This window comes from Rousettus aegyptiacus, unplaced genomic scaffold, assembly GCF_014176215.1.
Source record: "Rousettus aegyptiacus isolate mRouAeg1 unplaced genomic scaffold, mRouAeg1.p scaffold_m13_p_8, whole genome shotgun sequence".
NCBI lineage: Eukaryota > Metazoa > Chordata > Mammalia > Chiroptera > Pteropodidae > Rousettus > Rousettus aegyptiacus.
Window position 1 is genome coordinate 80759447 of NW_023416311.1, and position 15686 is coordinate 80775132.

General features: G+C 34.9%; 1 protein-coding gene across 6 annotated transcripts in view; it reads right to left on the reverse strand.

The window, feature by feature from the left end:
• Positions 1–10680: 10680 nt before the first annotated feature.
• The window catches only part of GPBP1 (GC-rich promoter binding protein 1), a 69598-nt gene continuing 64592 nt past the window's right edge, over positions 10681–15686 (reverse strand). For all 6 annotated transcript variants that reach the window (XM_016160462.2, XM_016160463.2, XM_016160464.2 and 3 more), the window contains one exon: positions 10681–11653. In XM_016160462.2, the coding sequence (XP_016015948.1) occupies positions 11495–11653 (159 nt within the window). In that variant the 3' untranslated portion in view covers positions 10681–11494. The remainder of the gene's footprint in view (positions 11654–15686) is intronic.

Sequence of the window (15686 nt, forward strand, 5' to 3'; positions counted from 1 at the left end):
CATAACCACCTTGCAAAATATTAGTCTTTGCATTTTAAAAATGGAGAACCTAAGGCCCTATGGGGTGAAGAACCTTGCCACAGGTCACCCACTAAGGCTCAAACCTAAGTCTGTTCAATAAATTTAAGCAGAGTTTATAGACAGAATTTGGAGCTCCATTCCTGTGCATCTTTTCCTTCAGGAATTCCCCCTCTAGCTTTCTGTCCTGTGGTTCTTCAGCTAGAAGGACTGCAGGGTTCCAGTTGGGTTTTTCTGTTTCTAACTAGAGTCTGACACTGGCTAGAAGCTAAGAAAACAGGAAGCTCAGTGCTATTCATTTCTTCCAGGGTCAACCCCAATTTCAGATTTTGCTGGCTGGTCTCTCTCCAGTGCCCCTTCTGACCTCTAAATCTGTATGCTTTCTAGATGTTGTCATTTGAATGTCTCACATTCAACATCCAAGGCTGAACTCTTTTCCTACCTCCCAAAACATACCCCTCCTTCTAAATTTCTTATCTTAATGGATGACACAAACAGCTAAGCCAAGCTAACCTCTTCACTCCCCTTACCAATCAAATCTAATAGACTCTCTCTCCTTAGCACCTCGATTTCATTTCATTACAACTGCCTTCAGTTTACTTTTTCATTCCTTGCCAGTATTATTGCAACATTCTCAACTGTCTCCCTATTTCTCAGTTTACCTGCTACTATTCTTTTCTTTACACTGTGGCCAAAGTGATCTTTCTAAAATATAAATGTCCACTTATATGACTCCCCTGCTTAAAATCCTTCAGTAGTTCCCCATTGCCTACAGGAAAACATCCCAGATGTTTCATTTGATTGTCAAGATCTCTCCCTGCCATTTTAGCCTCTAACTATCCCACACACTCCCTCAGTAGCATTCACACACTAGCCCCTCTGCTGAAACACTTTCCTCCACCATCCAGCTAACACCTAATTTACTCCTCAAAATAAGGATCAGAATTTTACCTTGCTGCAGAGAAATTTTGACATTCCTATATGCATGTCGTACCACTCATAATGTTGCTTTTTTTTTTTTTTTAACTTAGCTGTCTCCTCAGTAGCTGCAGAGCTCCCTAAAGGATGGGACTCCCTTTTCAATATCTATGTTCTGAGCCCAGCACAATGTCTGCTATGTATCAGATTTCCCATCAATACCTGTTGAACAAATGAGTGAAACAAAATGTTTAAAGAATGAAAGAGTAGCCATATTATAAATGTACTTTGTGGATACCTCTGCCCTAAACTTTTCTTTAGATAATGAATTTTAGTTCTTCCAACCCTTCCTTTTGATCACTTTGATGAACCACCACCAGCCACCACACACAAATCTCTCCAGGCTCTTCATACTACACTGGATCCGAACTGGGCATCCCTATAGCTAATATCTCACTCCTGGTTCTTTCCACGACATCGACCCTTAGAAAGACTGAGTGATCTGAAAGTCTTTTAAACAACTTAGGTAGTAAAGAGAATTCAACACTCCTAAGGAATGTCATCAGATTTACCAAATTCATTAACGATAACTGGGAAGAACACTCATATATTTCCCATTTATCTAAGAGTTCCCTGTGAATATGGTCACTCTCACTCTTTTGGTTAGAAGTATGTGAACCTACAAATTCATCAAGTAAAAAGCTCATCTATTTTGAAAGAGACATAACAAGAAAAAAAATCAAACTAAATTTAAATAAAGAAAAATACAAAAATATGCTAGACATTCCCAATGTTTGAAATAAATGTCTGCTCTCAAAGGAAATGCAGATCCATAGGAGGTGAAGTAGTGAAGACTTGACTCCAAGGCCAGAGGTAGCTTAAGACTGCTACCAAGTACACCATTCACTGCTCTCATCAGAAAACTGCAACAATGTGAACCACTCAACTTTTCTTGGCAACAGGAGAGTAAGAAACAGTAGAGCATGGTAAATTGATTAGATCAAAACTAATCAATAATGAATATTGTCATTTCACTGTTTCAACACGAAATGAGACATGGGGATGGAATATATCCAAATAACTTGGCATTTGCAAGACAATTTGGAGAACAGTCTTATTAATACATAGAAGTAGTGATTTAAACCCAAATTGGGCTCATGATTTAAAATGTTTTCTGAGTTGCTCTGCAGTATTATGCCACCTGAGGGCACCAAAGATTTTTAAATGTTTTCTGCTGAAAAAAAAATTTCCTCAATAAATATGTATTGAATATCATTCATGTTTTATGGATAAGAAGCTAAAATAAGGAAGAGTACAAAGATAAATATAAACAGCTTCATCACTGGCTTTGGTGAGGTCAATGTCTGGTGGGAGTGGCCTTAGCATGGTTAAGGAGATTGCCATGTTTTGAATGAATTACTGGTGTTAGGTATAAACTTATCTAATTTATCCTTACAGTGGTTCCCTAAGTATGGCCCAGACTCCTTAGAGTCTATGACACCCTTTAGGGGTTGGGTAAATCCAAAACTCTTTTCATTATAATACTAACATATTTTTGTTTTTCTCACTTTCATTTTCTCATGCATGTACAGCAGTTTTTCGGGAGCTATGACATTGAAAATGTTATTTCTCTGCTAATTAATAGAATGTATATTGTTTTTTGGTTTTTGTTTTTTTAATTTCTAACAGCTGGTTTAGGGTATAAATTTGTGTGTTTTCAGAGATTAATTTGGTTTGTTCTCCGTGCTCCCACTGGGATCTTGCTCACTATCTTCAGTTATACCTGCTATGTGATCTCTGCAGCCTCATTACCCAGTAAATCGTGATTTTTGAAGTCCACAAGTTTTTCTTCTACATCTGTGGAAATAACACTACTCAATATACTTTGATATCTTGTTACACAATATTTTTAAATTCCTGAAAATTTTCCTAGATTTTAAAAATTTTATCTAAAATATAACAATATTTTTATACTAAAATTAACTACATATTTTCTTATGTTCAAGAATAGGTAGGTGACTTAAATAGGGAGATTAAAAGACTGGTTTTCTCAATCCACAGCTGCACCATCTAAAGTCGTTCAGAGAGATGAAACTGATACCCGTGTTTTCTAACTCATGGAAGAGAGGAATCTGCTCCGAAGAAACTGGGAAAACTGTAAATAAGCAAAGTATTGCACAGAACATTTTCAAATAGTTTTATGGTGCTACTTAAGGTACATCTTTGAAATCAGAATTTAAAGAAAGGATTTAAACCTTTATATAAAGGAAAAGGAATTAAATACTTTATTGGGTTGAATAATGTGCTCCCAAAATTCCTGTCCACCCTGAACCTGAGAATTATCACTTTATCGAAATAGGATCTTTGCAGATGTAATTAAACTAAAATAGGGTCATACTGGAGATTAGGCCCTAATCCAATGATGCATCCTTATAGGAAGAGAAAAAAGAAACATACAGACACACAGAGGGAAACAGCCATGTAAGAATGGAGGCAGAAATTAGAGTTACACTGCCACAAATCAAGGAACGGCAAGGGTTGTTGAAAAACACCTGAAGCTAAAAAGAGGCCAGGATGGATCCTCGCCAAGAGACTTCAGGAAGGACATGGCCCTGCTAACACCTTGGTCTGAGACTTCTAGCCTCCAGAACGGAGACAACAAATTCCTGTTGTTTAAAGCCACCTAGTTTATGTTACTATGAAACTAAAACAAATATTTTATACGTAAAATATTTATACAAATATTTTATACATAAAATATTTATACAAATATTTTATACATAATAGGCTCTTTAAAATCCAAAAATCGTTTGTTTCAGCTTTTCCAAACTAGAAATGAAAATGTCACTGAAGCATCTTACAGGTTTCTGTATTGCACTTACTGGAGAAACCCATACATTAGGTGAGAGACTAATTTAAAGGCCTGATACAATTGACAGTACTGAATTCCTGAAAATTCTGTAAAGAAATCACAGGATTGACATTTCCAATGATACGGTAACTCATCAAATTAAAAATGTAGTTGCAAACATGAAGACCTAGTTAATAGCTCATCTTCAAAACTGTACTTGTCTCACAAATGGATGAACCTATAGATGTGGCTGGACTTGCTGTTTTCTTTATATTCACCTGGTATCAGCACCAATTATTAAAGAATATTTTCTTTTATGTGAATGCTTGCCAACAAACACAAGTGGTGCTGAAATAGTCAAAGCACTGAATAAATTTTTGAATCACATAGCTTACATTAGAACACTGTGTTGAACATTTGCACTTATGGTAAAATATATGGGTAAAACTGCTGGCATTTTAGCATTAATAGAGCTGGTAGCATCCATCAGAAGTTCTACATTTCAGCAGAACTTCTACCAAATCAATAGTTAAAACTCAAGGCAAACGACCAGCATTACTCTAGAATTTTTTCACTAAAGTCACATCTTATAAAACAAAGAAATGTGATTTTGACTTTTTAACAAACACATTGCAACTTGACCAACCAAATGACTATTTGTTCCCTTCAGAGTCATCACATCGGTAGGCTCTGCTCTAATAATACTCAGGACAGTACCAGGCACATAGATGATGCTCAATGAAATGTGTGAATGCTTTTGGTGATGCTACCATTGTTTAAAGCACTTTTAGCATTCTTTTGATTATGTCCTCCAAAGTCAAGACATATATATTATTTTCATATCTTTGTGAGGACATCCTGTATTTAAATATCCTTTTAAAAAGGATTTAATACAGGTCAGATTCTTGTTCAACCTTCACCCCCAACATGCCAGGAACAGTTTGCCTCTTTCATTGCTAACATATACCCCTCTATCTAGGTGACCTTAGCCTAAAATCATACTGAATGAGGCATTCACAAGTTTTCTAACTTGCCCCCTGTAGTTTTAAGCAATCATACATAAGAACCTTGATGTTGAAGAATTTTTAAAGCTAAACAAAAGGAACATTGAATCTGATACTCCAGTTTGGTCAACATGGTAAACAGGGTCCTTCCTCACCAGCCTCATCTCCTCCTTCTCCTAAAATTACACTGAATCTCATGTTTTCCTGAACCCCGTAGACTGTAACATACCTTTGTACAGGCCAACTCCTATACCTAATATTTCCTTCTGCCTTCTGTCTTAGTAAATTGTTATACTCATTAAAACCAAGCAATGACGTCCTCTGGAAAGCCTTCTCTGAACCTTCTTATCCTGCCCTATACTTGAAAATTCATTTGCTGTATCTTTATCCTACAAGGCTGTGATCAATTTCAGCACAGAGGTTATCTCTTTATACTTTCGGCAGAGGGCCTGTCCTAGTAGATCCTCATTTTACTAACTTTACTACTTAACTTGGTAATTTACAGACACAAGAAATGTTTACTATTACAGAAGTCACTAATCATATTTAAATGTAAACTAGTGGATGCTTTCTATCTCCACACTTAACTCTTCATCCTAGATTAGATCCCTTATCTAGGTTGGATGATTGAGCAGGCTATTTGAATTTTGGAGTCACACTTTTTTTAACCCTTTCTCTAGCTGGGTATGGTCAAGTTCTCAGTCCTTGCCATAGCACCTTTACTCTTTTCTATGAATTTAGAGCTCATGTGGCACCTTTGGAGTGGCTTAGCTGCATCATCACATTGCAGCTTCACTAGCTGAGGAAGGTGTTCCCTATGTCCAATTCCTGGACTCAGAGTAGAACACCAATATTACTTTTCCTCAATCGTAGACATGAATCTCTCCCTCACCCCACCCTAGCTGGAATCAGTACTGCCCTCTGTGCCTAGTTGCTAGCCTGAAGAATGCTCTATGGATAAATTTCCTCACCTACTGCTTTCTTCTGAGCCTAAACCATTATCTGGACCATCAGTAGTACCATCGGATTTCAAATGCAGGCACCAAAATTCTGATGAGAGCCTGATACCTTATAATAGCAACTTACAATACCAATCCTTGGACTTTTACTTGTTTCAATGCTTTTTTCCCATTTTATTTCCTGTTGCTGGTAGAGATTCTTCTGCTCCTCATGTTCAGAACAAAGAGGATAACATACTCTTAACGAAAATTTTCCCCCATCACTTCAGAGAAAAGCTCAGATTAATTTCCACCAAAGACAGACAAAGTCTCTTCCTTTAAAATAAATGGTCCAAAGCATTGTTGGCACAACGCAGTTAAGAATGAAAAAGACGTAAGTTTTTATCTTTATAACACAAAGTAAACAATGCTGGCAGAGTAACACAAGTCAGGAAAGAAATTACTCTGCCTTCTGAAGAAAAGGAAACGGGTCTTTTTAAAAAATGGCTCAAGGTTTTCCAGTGAGAGTTTCTATGTATATTATATTGATAAATTGGTACTTCTTTCAGTGTGCTTCAGGATACAATGTATTTTACTCTCTGTGGATATAGTACTATAATCATGTTTACAAAAAGGGAAAATATTTTCTTAAAAGTTATGCAATTAGCAAACTGAAAAATTATCCAAGTAATGGTGTAAAAATCAAATACCACAACCCAAATTTTGAGTCTCCAAAAGCCTAGAGATTTCAAATATATAGATGTCAGACTATAATGTACACCTGAAAATTATAAATTGTATTAACCAATATTACCCCAATAAACTTAAAAAATATATTATAAAATTGTTTTAGCCTTAAAAAAAATAAAAGCCTAGAGATTTCAAACAGGGAACAGCAAACTACGCCCCCAGCTGGCCAGTTTCATTGGAACACGGACACATCCATTCAGGTATTGTCTATAGCTGCTTTCATGTTATGACAGCTGAGAAGTCACAAGAGATTGTATGGCCTAAAATATTTACTGTCTACTCCTAACAGAAAGTATGCCAACACCCAATTTAGAAAAAAGTTTCCTGAAGAGAAATTGCAGACATCTTAATAGGTAGCATTATGTCTTTAACTGAACATAGAGGTGGTCTCTATATACACCTTATTTCTCAGTACCCAGGTTTTATCTACTCTGCCAAATGACTCATTCTACAACTTATTCCACCAAAATTAATAGGGGGGGGGAGCACATTAAACACTGTCAGGACATAAATCCTTATCTAGGAAAACACTACCCCTCACCACCACACGCACACAACAAAGAATACTTTTTCGCTTCACCAAACCAACTTATAAAGCAACTGCACTTAACACAGCACTCAGACTAACTAAAGGGAAATTTCATTGGGTTAATAAACTGCTAGTTTGGCCAGTCATTAAGAGAGGTGGGGGAATTAAAATGGCATTAAGTTCATGAAAGTATATCCCCTACCAAAAAAGGCACTCTAGGTAAAAATGCCATTATGGAATCGCAAACCTCTTACACAAAAGCCGACACTTGTAATCTGATTTTCTTGTCAATGTCACCTAGCCGTGGTTAGCTTGTTGTATGACAGAGGACCAAGTATGATATGATACCCATTTAAAGGTAAGTAGCTGAAAGAAAAGTTCTCTCTCTCTCATCACAATTCTCCAACCCATTCTCTCTGTTCATCTTTAGCATCCTAGGAAAAAGAAAAAACCTTGAGAGAAATGGAGTGAAAGTAGCAAGTCACACTTCATCTTAGAATTATTCCCACAAATAGCATAAAAAGATGTTACTGCTAGAGGCGCTAAACCCATTCTTGTAATTAGTTTGCAAGAATCTAATTTACCATTAAAGTTCATTAATTTCAGAAAACTAGTAAACCTTGAAGATTAAAACCAGATTATCAAGTTTAGTTCACAACTGAGCATAATGCCCAATAAGCAGATATTAAACAGCTCAGTTTTAGTTCACTATGACTCAACCAGTGGTTTCACACCATATACAAGACTAGTATTGATACTATATGCTACTGAGTTCCTGCTGAATAACATGATATTAACAGTAGTGAAATAGCAGTTAAAATTCATATGTATTGCCTAATATGTGCCCGGGATTTACACCAGGTGCTCTTCATGTTTTCATCCTCACAATAACTCTACAGAACACTGTCTGAAGAGCTTAAGTATCTGGATTAAGATCACAACTCACATAAGTGGTAAGGCAAGCTTCAAATATAGGTGTGACTTTTTCTAATGTATTGCATGTCGACACATTAAAATCATTTTTCTGAAGCTCTCTTATGACACCAATGTGCAGACAAAATTGGGAACCACTACGACATGGAGATATATATATATATATCGAGTTGGACACTGCTGCATTAAACATACCCACAGCAGTCTCCTTCCAGCATACCTGATTTGACACAGTATAAACTTCCGTCACTGTGCCAGATTAGGTTTCTACCAAATTTATATGAGTAAATTTACAGGATAAATTAAATGTGATTAACTGCATGTCTCATGACAAGAAAAATCCACAACAAAACCTTTTAAAGTAGGTAATTACTGAGTTACTTATTCCCAAACCCTTATTAGATTTTTCAAGGCCATGTGTCTTATAGTGCACATAATTATATATTAAAACAATCAGAGCACTCTTTGGAGCCAATTTTTCTAAATTCTAGGATTCAGCACTGCCTAACCTGCCTAACTCAAGAAGGAAGTAACATTAATAGAATAACCAACGCTTCTCTGCAGCATTTGAAGGCTTTTAAAATTTTTGCTATTGCTTGAAATGCCCTGCCTAGCCCATCTACAACATGGAAGTACCCATTATAACCTCCAGAAATATACTTGTTCAAAAAAGTCCGTATCCAGCTCACAATTAGTGACACCCTATTATTTAAAAGCCCTAGCAATATATCCCTGAGTTTATTGTGTAAGCCAAAAATTAAAAAATAAAAATCTCACTTTAAATTTTCACAAGTGTGTGCCTTTTCTTAACCAGGTACCTAAATTCTAATAAAAGCATATTTTAATACATCTTTTATGAAGTTTGTGACACTATGGAAGATCAAGAATTTAATATCAGGTTAAGCTTAATTGTTTTTAAGAGGATCAAAAACGATTCATTCATAACATATTCCTAAGTTTAAAAATGTTTATATACTCATATTCTAACAGTATGTAACAAACACTAGCAAAAGGAACTAAAAGTATTTGTTTAGGTACCAGGTCCTTCAACATACTGAATTTTAACTTAATAGAAATCTGATACCAAATTGATCTGACTTAAAAAAAAAAAATTTATGGAAATAATTATTCTAATTCTTAATATAAAACAAATAAGATACAATTTTTGAAATGCTATTTCATACCTATTACAGGAATTTTGCTCACAAATTTCATCCTCCTCCCCAAAAAAAAACATGTTGGGGAAGGAGAGGTAGTAGTAAGAGGGAACACTAAAAAACTTTTGGGGGTGACAGAAGTGTTCATTATCTTGTTTGCAGTGGTTTCACAGGTCAAAGCTTATCAAATTATACACTTTAAATGTGTAGTTTGTCAATTTATATATCAATAACGTGGTTTATAAAGAACTTGCTGCAAATAGACTGTTTTTAAAGCAGCCAAATTTTTTTTTTCCTTCTCACCTCCATGGCTTATTTCTGAGTCCAGCATTTCCACATTATATATACCATTTAACTAGTTTCTGTACCTGTGGGCTCCCTTTCAAACAATATGATCCAAATTCTTTAACAGTTGTTCATTATTTACATACATATGTATTGCTCCACCCTTTCAGTAACCAGACTTGTTAATGTTATCATTTAATGCGTAAAATAACCAAAACCCATGTACCTTGCCATGCTTATAAAAGGTAAACTATTAAACATATTCCATATCACAATGCATATGAATGCGCAATATACATTATTTAACTGCTGATAAATGGGAATTAAAGCAAAAAAAAAATCTGAATATGCAGCAGATGTCAGAAAATTTTTAAAAATTACAAAATCTTTCTTAAAAGCTAGAAAATACAATAAAAGAGATTTTCAGTGTAACTACATTTCTCAGGTCCCTTCTAGCTCATGTTAGCAAATACAATTTGCACCTTAAAGGTTTCATTAATCTATTAACCAAATAGTGCAATCTAAGAATCCCAAACACATTCCATATGTGATACTGACAAAGCTTTGTCAAAGCACACTTTAAGTTTTCTTCTGGGTTAACAAATTTAATTTCAGATGACTGGACTGACTTGTGGCATATTATACAATAAAAATCTATTATAAAAAAGGTAACTTTAAGATATATGTAATTCTTTTTACCACTCTAATTCATCCTAAGTTTTATGCACGTGAAACTGTGTTGCTTTTATTTTTGTTTCCCCATCACCACCATTGTCAGTATTAACAAATAAATCTGGCTTTCGGTGAAAACTGGGCAGCCTTGGCAGAATACAGTGAGGTGGAAACAGCAGAAACACTGCAGTTTTTTGATAATACAATTTTAAAAAAGAAAAACTGAGGATTAGCTCAATCTGATATTAAATCTAGAATATTTTTACTATCTAAAATTATGCTCTTTCCAATTAGAATATATTTAAAAATGGGAGTGAGGTAGGGAAAACTAGAAGCAAATACAAACGAAACCAGAAAAATGAAAATACAAACATATAGAATCAAATTGCTCTTCCAGTCAGCAGTAAAACAGAAATGCTTCTAAAATTAATGTGCGAGTGAAAAATAAAGTGGTTGTTTTGCATTCGATGTTAAGCAGTTGATAATAAAAAAGGTATTTTCCAAAGCTTTTTCTAAACTCAAAGTAATCACCATCTTTAATAAAGTATAACTTTGTTTTAATAAGTGAATAAAAGCACATTGTGTTTAGAGACCAATACCTTGAACACTACAGAGAACAACAATATTCTGAAAATCCAGTTTATTTTCCATGTTGTGGACAGATCCAGTCAGTGTGATCAGTTTTTCTGCACGTGTAATAATTTATCAAAATAAGTTTTCCCACAACAACTCTTTTCCATTAACTCTGAAAATCCTGGCCTGACAACATACCCAAATAAAGCTATTGAAAATCACCTCTTAAAATTTGGAAGTGTGGCAACGTTTTCCTGTAATATTTACTGAACTACAAATGGCTAAAGAGCAATTTATGTTTTAAAAGGTGACTAGTACAACAGTTGAGTTCAGGAAATTAATGTTTTAGTGCACTTTGCTCCAGTTTTAGCCAACATGCTACATTGTCCTTTTTTGGGAGGTTGGGGGAAGGGGGAGGGCACAAAGTGGACTTGAGCATTTCCATTGTACGAAAGAGATATGACTTTGCAAGCAAAACAGTGTAAGCTGCCTTTTTTTCTTAAGACCTGGACATTTTAAGACAGAAGCTTTGCAAAACATTACACAATTTTTTATTATTAAATGAGAAAATCTCATTTGTTACATCGTCACATTGCTAGTCAGAGAAATGCTGCAGTGATGAAGAAAGTCAATGTTGGATCAACCAAAGTCCTCATTTCTACAACATTCATTTACAAAGAAATAATGTTCAACACAGCCCAACACAACATTCTTGGTTTTCTTCATATTGAAGTCCCCCAAAAAAATCATCTTCTAATGGGGTATTTTACTACATAAATTATAGTTCTTCATTTTTACAATTCACCCCAAACTGTATGAGAGATGTATCACACTAAAATTTCTAAAGCTGTTAGGAAGGAAATCCTTCACACATCGTCGTCATCTGATGTGTCACTGCTACTTGTTTCTGTGTCATCATTCTCAATAGTGGGTTTGAAAGTGCTGTTTTTCCAGGGTCCAAACTTGAAGTCACAGATCAGGCCATTTTTCAAAATACCATTTTTCCTCAGACCATTCTTCTGTAACTAAAATGTCAAAAATAAGTTAATTAAATAAACTATCCTTCAAGAGAATACAGTATTACTACTATAATAATTCAATGTAACCATAAATACAATTAAGTTAATAAAACTGTATCCTACCCTGAAAATTTCACAGATTATGACGACGCTTCTGAAAAACTAGTTAGATTCAGGTAAATGATCCAACTGATCTAACAAAATATTTCCTAGAAATAAATCACTGCCTTTGGGAGAACCACATTTACTATCTACCAAAACATTACGAAAATTTTAATACCTTCAGATAATGGCTAGGATATAGTCAGCAACCATTCAGCTACAGCTGTTATTTTTATTCTGACCTAACTGGGCTATTAACATACCCTACAATCTGCTTTATTCATACTTTATAGAGTAAGCAGAATACAAATTATTCAAGTTGTGCTCAAGAAAGGTATACGGAAGTAACAAAATCAAATAGAGCCCTTTGCTTAACCACAGAAATTAAGATACTGGGGAAAAAATTAGTTTCTATTTCTGAAAATGAAAAATCAGATCTAAAAGGTTAGTATGGTAATAAGAATTGGGGTTTTGGCCCAAATTAGAAACAATTTAAATACACAAAACTAAGTTTAATAATAATGTACATTCTATTAACTTCAGCCTTTTGGATTTCTTTCTTTCATAAAAAATGTTCAATGCTCTGGAAGTTTTCATCAAAAGCTCCAAATATAATCTTTCATAAGACCAAATCCAGATAAATAGTAAGTTAATATTTGGAACTATGTATACATTTCATATTCTAGAGGGTTTTTTAAATCATCAAGATTAGGATAAAATACAAACCCAAGGAACCACTTTTATCATAGTTACTAATTTTGTTATGGACCTTGAAAACTAGAAATCGCAGGTTTACGGTCTTACCTCTCATTTTTCGTTTTTCCCTATGTATTTTCCATAACTCATTTTCTTTTTTACCTAAATTCTAAAATGTAAGCTACTTCCTTTCTCTTTGAACAAATTACATCGCTGTCTTTAGAGAGAAAACGCCATGATTCCCCTTGGTACTCAACCACTATGACACTTAACAACATACCTGTCACTCCTTTAAAGATACATCTTTCCCAACCCCAAAGTTCTATTCTTGCTTCATATGACATATAGCCTAATGCCACCGAATCTTTTAAAGTCTGAAAGCTGTGGAGAATTATGACAAAAACAAAACCTAAAATCTTTATCTCTGATTTCTCTAACCTGCATCATCCCTAAGAATCTAACTTAATGTTTTTTTTTTAAGCCTCCTAAAATCAGCTCTTCCTTCTATATTCCTGTTCATATTAATGATATGACTACCGGTTCACAGTATGGAATTTCAAAATCTTGCTGGTTCTATTTCAGATCTCTTAGTCTCATATCAAGATTTTTTATCGTCACTTCTCTACTTTAGGGCCTCATTTATCCTCCCCTAATTATTACAATATATCCCCTCCCCCAACTAATCTTATCATCTTGATTCTAATTTTCCAAATTACCCTTCCAATGTACACTTTACACTACACCTGTACTTTCCCATGTACGAATAATGACCATTCATATCCCTAAAAAACTCTCAAAGGTTTCCTTTCATAGAATACAAGCTATACTTTGACATGGTATACACAGACCTTCAGGATCCTACATATTTTTTCAACCTTATATCATGTTTAATGAATAGGCTTTGAAGTCAACCAGACTTGGGCTTAACTTCTAGCTAAACTACTGATAAACTGTATAACCTACAGAAAATCATGCAACTTCTCTGAGCCTTAGTTTCATCATCTATGTAGGAGAACTAAGAATAGTACCTACTTCATACAAATGCTACAAAAAAATGCACTTAGTGTAATACCTAAGAGGCATTAAGAGCTCACGTAATATTAATTACAATTACAGATGCCATGTAATTTATCATTCAAATCAGGGAACTTTTTAGAATGAAAGTAAGCACTTGGCTATTAATTACTATAGTGGGATAACATGAATAAACAAAGACTCAGAGTCACCCTTCCTATTAACAGGATCTTTAATTAAAAACTTTCCACCCCCTGCTCCAGCCACTGTGGACCCCAGCATACACTGTACTCTTACTTTTTGTCTTAAATGTCAGTCCATCTTAATTGTCAAAGGCCAATTCAAATCCAACTCACCAATTATACTTTCCCAGATCACTGCAACTGAAATTAATCTCCAGATAATCAATAGGATGTTAAGTCCTATTTGAGCAAAAAATTTTGTGTTTCCTAGTTAGTACTCCAGAACACAGCCTCGCAATTATGAAACATTTGATAAAATTGCCTGACACTCTCTTCTGTCTTCCCCTTAAACATTTTGAAAACTGCTATTACATTCTGCTTTGTATATGGAATCTATCTACCCTTATTAAACTGTTAGCCCTATGAAGGAGCTCATCCCTAAAACTCCATAATATCTTAGGAAAAGTAAACAATAAATGTTTGAACTGAAGAGAGGGACTTTGAACTCACAGTCTCCTCTGTTACCAGATGCAACAGAAATCTTTTTATAAACATCGGGCCCTAATGAGTTTTCAGAAATCTAAATGTCAACTGATGTCATCATTAATATATCCGTGTCTTTATCATTAGTTCAGAAAAATATGGTTATTATACACCATTGCTTCCCAACTCAAGTATGCAAACAATTTTTATATATTGGTTAATTACTTTATTATCAACAGAGTTTTATCTACCAATCCTAGTCATCGAAGAGCCAATTATCTGGGTCAGACAATATTATGCTATCTCTGAAACTACTACCTATAGTAATGATACCTGGTCAGTTTCTCTTGACACATTTCTTAAAATTCAAAACAAGACTTTCAAACAGATACAAAACTGGTACATCATACAGTAGACTACTACTCACCAAACTTGAGGAGTTTTAAAAGCATGAAAGTAGCCAGATCTAAGAAGAAACAGCTTTATGGCTCAATTATTAAAACATTCTAGAAAAGGAAAACTATAGGAAAAACTAAATGAATCAGTGTCTGCCAGAGGCTGGAACTGGGAGTGAAAGAAATGAATGCAAAAGGAGCTAAGAAGGAACTTTTGGGGCTGATGGTTATACACCTATATTAAGTTATGTATCACTTAATGGTGGGATATGTTCTGAGAAATGTGTCATAAGGTTCTGCTGTGTGAGTATCGCAGTGCATTTACACAAACCTAGATGGTATAGCCTACTACACTGCACACCTAACTATATGGTATAGACTATTGCTCCTAGACTACAAACCTGTATGGCATGTTACTGTACTGAGTAATGTAGCCAACTGTAACACAATGGTATTTATGTAACTAAACATAGAAAAGGTACAGTTAAAATGTGATATAAAAAAATTTTTTAAAGGTGTACCTGTATAGAGATTGAATGGAGCTTACAGGATCGGAAGTTCTCTGGGTAAGTCAGTAAGTGAGTGGTAAGTGAAAGTCAAGGCCTAGAATATTTCTGTACACTACTATAGACTTTTTATAAACACTATCCACAAGGCTTCTCCCTGCTTTCACTTCTGACAGGGTCAGAAAGAGAACATCAAAGCTGCCAATGCTACTCCATGAATAGGGAGGGATGTGAGCTGAAATGACTGGAAATATCTTGGAGAAACTGGCTAAGACACAGATCACCACAATGACGACTGTCAGGAAAGAGTAAAAGGTGGCCTCTGGATCAGCAAGAAATCAAGATGGAGAGATAAAAGAACATAAAGGATTGTCATAGCAATGTGGTTTTGGCTACTCCATGTTGGAGCAGTGGAAAGATTAAGAAACTCTGTGGTATTCATTAAAAAAAGAAAAAGTGTTTAACATAGTGAGGGTATAGAACTGAGGACTCAATATTTTGACTTTGGAAATTTGGTTTTGGTTCCACTGACCCTATCTGGCACAAAGGGCTCTCTCTGGCATTGAACTGATAGAATACCAACCAACTGAAAAACAAACCAAACTTATCTTACTTTACATCATTACGATCTGAAAATATTTCCAAAGCACAGGGACAAGCT